This window comes from Sander lucioperca, chromosome 20 (assembly GCF_008315115.2).
Source record: "Sander lucioperca isolate FBNREF2018 chromosome 20, SLUC_FBN_1.2, whole genome shotgun sequence".
Taxonomy (NCBI): Eukaryota; Metazoa; Chordata; class Actinopteri; order Perciformes; family Percidae; genus Sander; species Sander lucioperca.
This window is the reverse complement of record NC_050192.1, coordinates 20,934,151-20,944,150: the sequence shown is the minus strand read 5'-3', so window position 1 is coordinate 20,944,150 and position 10,000 is coordinate 20,934,151. Positions and strand designations below refer to the sequence as shown.

General features: G+C 41.0%; 3 protein-coding genes across 5 annotated transcripts in view; all 3 read left to right on the top strand.

Annotated features, from left to right (window-relative positions):
- atp6v1f (ATPase H+ transporting V1 subunit F) overlaps window positions 1-6,755 on the top strand; it is an 11,198-nt gene extending 4,443 nt beyond the window's left edge. The window contains exon 2 of the mRNA XM_031321521.2: window positions 6,431-6,755. Coding sequence (XP_031177381.1) covers window positions 6,431-6,632 — 202 coding nt within the window. The 3' untranslated portion in view covers window positions 6,633-6,755. The remainder of the gene's footprint in view (window positions 1-6,430) is intronic.
- A 178-nt stretch (window positions 6,756-6,933) lies between these two features.
- LOC116065889 lies at window positions 6,934-8,725 on the top strand. Its single transcript, XM_031321517.2, has 2 exons — window positions 6,934-8,388; window positions 8,425-8,725. The coding sequence occupies exons 1-2, from the start codon at window positions 7,427-7,429 to the stop codon at window positions 8,495-8,497; spliced, it is 1,035 nt and encodes a 344-aa protein (XP_031177377.1). The 5' UTR covers window positions 6,934-7,426; the 3' UTR covers window positions 8,498-8,725.
- Window positions 8,726-9,948: 1,223 nt separating this feature from the next.
- Window positions 9,949-10,000, top strand: part of lta4h (leukotriene A4 hydrolase) — an 18,684-nt gene continuing 18,632 nt past the window's right edge. For all 3 annotated transcript variants that reach the window (XM_031321525.2, XM_035995913.1, XM_031321526.2), the window contains exon 1: window positions 9,949-10,000. This exon is cut by the window's right edge and continues 182 nt beyond it. In XM_031321525.2, the coding sequence (XP_031177385.2) occupies window positions 9,949-10,000 (52 nt within the window).

The window sequence follows — 10,000 nt, the reverse complement described above, 5'->3', positions numbered from 1 at the left end:
ACAGACTCCTTCACTATCTACAGACTCCTTCACTATCTACAGACACCTTCACTATCTACAGACACCTTCACTATCTACAGACTCCTTCACTATCTACAGACTCCTTCACTATCTACAGACTCCTTCACTATCTACAGACACCTTCACTATCTACAGACACCTTCACTATCTACAGACACCTTCACTATCTACAGACTCCTTCACTATCTACAGACACCTTCACTATCTACAGACTCCTTCACTATCTACAGACACCAGACACCTTCACTATCTACAGACACCTTCACTATCTACAGACGTCTTCACTATCTACAGACACCTTCACTATCTACAGACACCTTCACTATCTACAGACACCTTCACTATCTACAGACACCAGACACCTTCACTATCTACAGACACCTTCACTATCTACAGACACCAGACACCTTCACTATCTACAGACTCCTTCACTATCTACAGACACCTTCACTATCTACAGACACCTTCACTATCTACAGACTCCTTCACTATCTACAGACACCTTCACTATCTACAGACTCCTTCACTATCTACAGACACCTTCACTATCTACAGACTCCTTCACTATCTACAGACACCTTCACTATCTACAGACTCCTTCACTATCTACAGACACCAGACACCTTCACTATCTACAGACTCCTTCACTATCTACAGACTCCTTCACTATCTACAGACTCCTTCACTATCTACAGACACCTTCACTATCTACAGACTCCTTCACTATCTACAGACTCCTTCACTATCTACAGACGTCTTCACTATCTACAGACTCCTTCACTATCTACAGACACCTTCACTATCTACAGACTCCTTCACTATCTACAGACACCAGACACCTTCACTATCTACAGACACCTTCACTATCTACAGACACCTTCACTATCTACAGACACCAGACACCTTCACTATCTACAGACACCTTCACTATCTACAGACGTCTTCACTATCTACAGACACCTTCACTATCTACAGACACCTTCACTATCTACAGACACCAGACACCTTCACTATCTACAGACTCCTTCACTATCTACAGACACCTTCACTATCTACAGACTCCTTCACTATCTACAGACACCTTCACTATCTACAGACGTCTTCACTATCTACAGACTCCTTCACTATCTACAGACACCTTCACTATCTACAGACTCCTTCACTATCTACAGACACCAGACACCTTCACTATCTACAGACACCTTCACTATCTACAGACACCTTCACTATCTACAGACACCAGACACCTTCACTATCTACAGACTCCTTCACTATCTACAGACACCTTCACTATCTACAGACTCCTTCACTATCTACAGACACCTTCACTATCTACAGACGTCTTCACTATCTACAGACTCCTTCACTATCTACAGACACCTTCACTATCTACAGACTCCTTCACTATCTACAGACACCAGACACCTTCACTATCTACAGACTCCTTCACTATCTACAGACTCCTTCACTATATACAGACACCTTCACTATCTACAGACTCCTTCACTATCTACAGACACCTTCACTATCTACAGACTCCTTCACTATCTACAGACACCAGACACCTTCACTATCTACAGACGTCTTCACTATCTACAGACACCTTCACTATCTACAGACACCTTCACTATCTACAGACACCTTCACTATCTACAGACACCTTCACTATCTACAGACTCCTTCACTATCTACAGACACCTTCACTATCTACAGACACCTTCACTATCTACAGACACCAGACACCTTCACTATCTACAGACACCTTCACTATCTACAGACTCCTTCACTATCTACAGACACCTTCACTATCTACAGACACCTATCTACAGACACCTTCACTATCTACAGACACCTTCACTATCTACAGACACCTTCACTATCTACAGACACCTTCACTATCTACAGACACCTTCACTATCTACAGACACCTTCACTATCTACAGACACCAGACTCCTTCACTATCTACAGACACCTTCACTATCTACAGACACCTTCACTATCTACAGACACCTTCACTATCTACAGACACCTATCTACAGACACCTTCACTATCTACAGACACCTTCACTATCTACAGACACCTTCACTATCTACAGACACCTTCACTATCTACAGACACCTTCACTATCTACAGACACCTTCACTATCTACAGACACCTTCACTATCTACAGACACCAGACTCCTTCACTATCTACAGACACCTTCACTATCTACAGACACCTTCACTATCTACAGACACCAGACACCTTCACTATCTACAGACACCTTCACTATCTACAGACACCTTCAATATCTACAGACACCTTCACTATCTACAGACGTCTTCACTATCTACAGACACCTTCACTATCTACAGACTCCTTCACTATCTACAGACACCTTCACTATCTACAGACACCAGACACCTTCACTATCTACAGACACCTTCACTATCTACAGACACCTTCACTATCTACAGACACCTTCACTATCTACAGACACCTTCACTATCTACAGACACCAGACACCTTCACTATCTACAGACTCCTTCACTATCTACAGACACCTTCACTATCTACAGACACCTTCACTATCTACAGACACCTTCACTATCTACAGACACCAGACACCTTCACTATCTACAGACGTCTTCACTATCTACAGACACCTTCACTATCTACAGACACCTTCACTATCTACAGACGTCTTCACTATCTACAGACTCCTTCACTATCTACAGACACCAGACTCCTTCACTATCTACAGACGTCTTCACTATCTACAGACTCCTTCACTATCTACAGACACCAGACACCTTCACTATCTACAGACACCTTCACTATCTACAGACACCAGACTCCTTCACTATCTACAGACACCTTCACTATCTACAGACACCTTCACTATCTACAGACGTCTTCACTATCTACAGACACCTTCACTATCTACAGACGTCTTCACTATCTACAGACGTCTTCACTATCTACAGACGTCTTCACTATCTACAGACACCTTCACTATCTACAGACACCTTCACTATCTACAGACACCTTCACTATCTACAGACACCAGACACCTTCACTATCTACAGACACCTTCACTATCTACAGACACCTTCACTATCTACAGACACCAGACACCTTCACTATCTACAGACACCTTCACTATCTACAGACACCTTCACTATCTACAGACACCTTCACTATCTACAGACTCCTTCACTATCTACAGACTCCTTCACTATCTACAGACACCTTCACTATCTACAGACACCTTCACTATCTACAGACTCCTTCACTATCTACAGACGTCTTCACTATCTACAGACTCCTTCACTATCTACAGACACCAGACACCTTCACTATCTACAGACACCTTCACTATCTACAGACACCTTCACTATCTACAGACTCCTTCACTATCTACAGACTCCTTCACTATCTACAGACTCCTTCACTATCTACAGATACCTTCACTATCTACAGACGTCTTCACTATCTACAGACTCCTTCACTATCTACAGACTCCTTCACTATCTACAGACACCTTCACTATCTACAGACTCCTTCACTATCTACAGACACCAGACACCTTCACTATCTACAGATACCTTCACTATCTACAGACGTCTTCACTATCTACAGACACCTACACTATCTACAGACACCTTCACTATCTACAGACTCCTTCACTATCTACAGACTCCTTCACTATCTACAGACACCTTCACTATCTACAGACGTCTTCACTATCTACAGACACCTACACTATCTACAGACACCTTCACTATCTACAGACTCCTTCACTATCTACAGACTCCTTCACTATCTACAGACACCTTCACTATCTACAGACTCCTTCACTATCTACAGACACCTTCACTATCTACAGACACCTTCACTATCTACAGACTCCTTCACTATCTACAGACACCTTCACTATCTACAGACACCAGACACCTTCACTATCTACAGACTCCTTCACTATCTACAGACACCTTCACTATCTACAGACACCAGACACCTTCACTATCTACAGACACCTTCACTATCTACAGACACCAGACTCCTTCACTATCTACAGACTCCTTCACTATCTACAGACACCTTCACTATCTACAGACACCTTCACTATCTACAGACACCAGACACCTTCACTATCTACAGACACCTTCACTATCTACAGACACCTTCACTATCTACAGACACCTTCACTATCTACAGACACCAGACACCTTCACTATCTACAGACACCTTCACTATCTACAGACACCTTCACTATCTACAGACACCAGACACCTTCACTATCTACAGACACCTTCACTATCTACAGACACCTTCACTATCTACAGACACCTTCACTATCTACAGACACCTTCACTATCTACAGACACCTTCACTATCTACAGACACCAGACACCTTCACTATCTACAGACACCTTCACTATCTACAGACACCTTCACTATCTACAGACACCTTCACTATCTACAGACACCAGACACCTTCACTATCTACAGACACCTTCACTATCTACAGACACCTTCACTATCTACAGACACCTTCACTATCTACAGACACCTTCACTATCTACAGACACCAGACACCTTCACTATCTACAGACTCCTTCACTATCTACAGACACCTTCACTATCTACAGACACCTTCACTATCTACAGACACCAGACACCTTCACTATCTACAGACACCTTCACTATCTACAGACTCCTTCACTATCTACAGACACCTTCACTATCTACAGACTCCTTCACTATCTACAGACACCTTCACTATCTACAGACACCAGACACCTTCACTATCTACAGACACCTTCACTATCTACAGACACCAGACACCTTCACTATCTACAGACACCTTCACTATCTACAGACACCAGACACCTTCACTATCTACAGACGTCTGAACTACGTACGTCGTCAGTGTGACTTTTCCTCTAATATTGATAACTAGAGTACAGTATATTCCCATAGTTTAGATTCACATGTTGTTAGTGTTCTTTTTCTTACTTTCTGGTGCTTATGCGTTACTCATAATGTGTGGCTAATAATATCATGCTCATAAAAAGTATTAAAATTCTGAATGAACACTCAACATCAATTCACTCAAAAGATAGAACCAAATCAAGCACTCAGGGTACTCTCCTAACGTTACAACAGATATGAAGGGGCTTGAGTGACATTGAGCCATTCCAGAATAAATAAGTCCGTGACTTGGCTGCTCTCAGCTCTGCTGGGTTATGGCCAACTAGATAAAGAACAGAGGGGAGATCTTGGGGCCTTTGACTCAAATCAGATTTTCTTTTAATTTGGGGGTATCTGCAACGATACTTAATAAATAAAGAACTTACAGTGTATTTAATATGTTTTCATCAGAAGTAAGTGTAATCACACTTTGTGTTGCTTTCAACACAGAAAGAGACGTAACGTTACGGCTAAAAACAAAGATGAACAAGGTAACGGTACACATGAACGTTTGACTACTATGTACACATATAAGTTGTGTATAATAAAGTGTATACATGCATACATATACACATACATACATAACGTTACATGTAAACAGATGTATGAAGCTTATAAACAGGCAATTAGTGTAAATGATCCAGTAGATGGCGCCAATGTTCAATCAATGTTAGACTTACAATGCATTCTGGTCACATAAACTGATGTCCTACAATTGAATTGATCATATTATGCTGTCAGTACTTTCAGAGCAGCTTGTATAATGGATAAAGGGCCTGGAACATGTAATGAATTAAAATACATGTAAACCTATAGGCTGTAACATAGACTTACTGTATATTGATGTTAAACTACGTGACGTCAGAGTTTAAAAGTTAAAATCTAAAACATAAATGCCACATGTATAGTTCATTATGAGTCCTCACATCTGAAGGATTTAGATCATATTATATTCTGTTTATTAAACTGTTAACACCTGATGAACACCTGTTAATTAATGTCCCTAGACCAGGAAGTAAACGCTTTTAGGACAGGGAGAACTACTGCTTATTATTATAATAATAATAATAATAATAATAATAATAATAATAATAATAATAATATAATAATAATAATAATAATAGTAATAATAATAATAAAAAATAATAATAGTAATAATAATAATAATAATAATGGTAATAATAGTAATAATAGTAATAATATAATAATAATAACAATAATAATAATAAAACGAGCACTTCTGTGAAAGTAAATACAAGCTGCACTATTGCCCTTTAACTAACGTTGCAGCTCGTTACATACAAGCTCTAAAACATATATATATATATATATATATATATATATATATATATATATATATATATATACACACATACATACATGTTTATATTTAGTCTCGTCTGACAACATGAACTCTCCTTCTCAGTATATCTCTCTCTCTCTCTGCAGGAGTTTCCTGGCTCGCAGCGACATCGGCATCATCCTGATCAACCAGTTCATCGCCGAGATGATCCGCCACGCCATCGACGGCCACGTGCAGTCCATCCCCGCCGTGCTGGAGATCCCATCCAAGGAGCACCCCTACGACGCCGCCAAGGACTCCATCCTTCGCCGAGCCAAGGGCATGTTCTGTGCTGAGGACTTCCGATAAACACACACACACAGAGACACACACACACACACATACAGACACACACAGAGACACACACACACACACACACACACACACAGAGTCACACACACACACACACACACACACACACACACACACACAGAGACACACACACACACAGACACACACACACACAGAGTCACACACACACACACACACACAGACACACACACACACACACACACACACACACAGACACACACAGAGACACACACACACACACACACACACACAGACACACAGACACACACACACAGACTCGTGTGTGTGTGTGTGTGTGTGTGTGTGTGTGAGATTAATTTAAATGTCCCTGAGTGTTTCTCTGTAAAGTTGTAGAGTTGTAGCACTGCCACAGTTGATTGTAATAAGAAGATATTTTAGTTTTCCCGCCATTATTCGGCCGTATGAATATAAAATCATCTAAACATTAAAATGAAGCCTAACCCTTTCCTCAGATCTGGTCTCCTTCATCTTTAATCTGAGTTATTATTTCTGATCTGTCTTCCCTTCAGACTCCGACACACAGATACCAACGTCTACATGATGAGAGATATCAGATTATTATATAGGAAACATCACGTTTGGTTGAGGGAGTTAACCCCCAATACACTCACGTTCTAACGTTAGAGAACGTTCTAACGTTACAGCAGCACGTTCTAACGTTAGAGAACGTTCTAACGTTACAGCAGCACGTTCTAACGTTGGAGAACGTTCTAACGTTACAGCAGCACGTTCTAACGTTAGAGAACGTTCTAACGTTAGAGAACGTTCTAATGTTACAGCAGCACGTTCTAACGTTAGAGAACGTTCTAACGTTAGAGAACGTTCTAATGTTACAGCAGCACGTTCTAACGTTAGAGAACGTTCTAATGTTACAGCAGCACGTTCTAACGTTAGAGAACGTTCTAACGTTAGAGAACGTTCTAATGTTACAGCAGCACGTTCTAACGTTAGAGAACGTTCTAACGTTAGAGAACGTTCTAATGTTACAGCAGCACGTTCTAACGTTAGAGAACGTTCTAATGTTACAGCAGCACGTTCTAACGTTAGAGAACGTTCTAATGTTACAGCAGCACGTTCTAACGTTAGAGAACGTTCTAATGTTACAGCAGCACGTTCTAACGTTGGAGAACGTTCTAACGTTAGAGAACGTTCTAATGTTACAGCAGCACGTTCTAACGTTAGAGAACGTTCTAACGTTAGAGAACGTTCTAACGGTACAGCAGCACGTTCTAACGTTAGAGAACGTTCTAATGTTACAGCAGCACGTTCTAACGTTAGAGAACGTTCTAACGGTACAGCAGCACGTTCTAACGTTAGAGAACGTTCTAACGTTAGAGAATGTTCTAATGTTACAGCAGCACGTTCTAACGTTAGAGAACGTTCTAACGGTACAGCAGCACGTTCTAACGTTAGAGAATGTTCTAACGTTAGAGAACGTTCTAAGGTTACAGCAGCACGTTCTAACGTTAGAGAACGTTCTAACGCTACAGCAGCACGTTCTAACGTTAGAGAACGTTCTAACGTTAGAGAACGTTCTAAGGTTAGAGAACGTTCTAATGTTACAGCAGCACGTTCTAACGTTAGAGAACGTTCTAACGTTAGAGAACGTTCTAACGTTACAGCAGCACGTTCTAACGTTAGAGAACGTTCTAAGGTTACAGCAGCACGTTCTAACGTTAGAGAACGTTCTAACGTTAGAGAACGTTCTAAGGTTACAGCAGCACGTTCTAACGTTAGAGAACGTTCTAACGTTAGAGAACGTTCTAAGGTTACAGCAGCACGTTCTAACGTTAGAGAACGTTCTAACGTTACAACGTGCTGCTGTAACCTTGTTGTTATGATGTTAGAATATCTTGTTATTACAGTAATCTGTTGCCGTAGTAACATGTCACTGATGCAGGCAGCAATACGTTTCCATAGCAACATAGATGATCTGTTTAAGTGAATATTAATGTTGGTTCCTCTTTTCTGTCTGAGTGAAGTCATGTGACTGGAAATATCTCTGCAGATGTTCCAGATGTTTAACTTATGAAACTGATGTTGAAGAAAATAAATGTTGATATTTGGGACGTTTTGGTTCTTTTTATTCCCCGTCACATTTACACATTTATACATTTATACATTATGTAAATTACCAGCTCGACTCTACTCGCCTTTTTTGGTTTTCCATTACGAAAAATAGTCCCTGGTACCTGCTAACAGGTACTTTATGTAGTCCCTGGTACCTGCTAACAGGTACTTTATGTAGTCCCTGGTACCTGCTCACAGGTACTTTATGTAGTCTCTGGTACCTGTTAACAGGTACTTTATGTAGTACCAGTTCAGTCGAGGTTCCCAGCGAGCTGAGGCGAGCCGAAAAGGTGACGTGAAAGCGACAGACGGGGGCGTCCTGAACAAACCAGCTGTTTTTAAACAGTTTAGCCAGCTGTGTTTTTTTTTGCTGCCTCCAGCTTCTTTAGAAACTAAATGTGTCTTCTGGCATCAACACACCTTCCACGTTCTGTGTGTGTACGTTAGGTCACGGCAGTTTACTGCGGCGCCGCTTGTTTACAGTCCTGCGGAGGCTCCAGCAGAGCTTTCACCGCAGCCTAACTACACACACACATGCTGGCTCCACGCACACACCAGCGCACAAGTATAAACATCAGGCCACTTTTACATAGGCTACACAGGCTACACAGGCTACACAGGCTACGGAGAAAGCTCTGGTGGAGCCTCCATAGAACTGTAGAACAAGCTCAAGTGGCCTGATGTGCGTCGAGCCGGCATAACGACCAGCCACGCTGAGGCGGGACTAAAATCTGCAATGGAAAACAGACGCAGGTACCATGTAATGGAAAAACGCCATTAGATTTAATATTTGATAAATACGTCTGGATATAGTGTGTGTGTGTGTGTGTGTGTGTTAATGTTGTTTTTCAGCCTTGCTGCTGATGTGCAGAGATTTCTCCAGACTCTCTGGACCTTTTGATGACATTATGGTCTGTAATGATAATATCTCTAAATATTATGGTCTGTAATGATAATATCTCTAAATATTATGGTCTGTAGAGGATAATATCTCTAAATATTATGGTCTGTAATGATAATATCTCTAAATATTATGGTCTGTAGAGGATAGTATCTCTAAATATTATGGTCTGTAATGATAATATCTCTAAATATTATGGTCTATAGAGGATAATATCCCTAAATTCATTTCAGTTGACACACGTTCTCAAACTGTTGAACTATTCTCATTGATTAAACATAATTAATGCTGAGTCTTTTATTTTGAAAGGGCGTTTGCCGGATGTGTGTAGAGCGTGTTCCGGTCTCTATAAGCGTGTGTGTGAGGCAGCGCG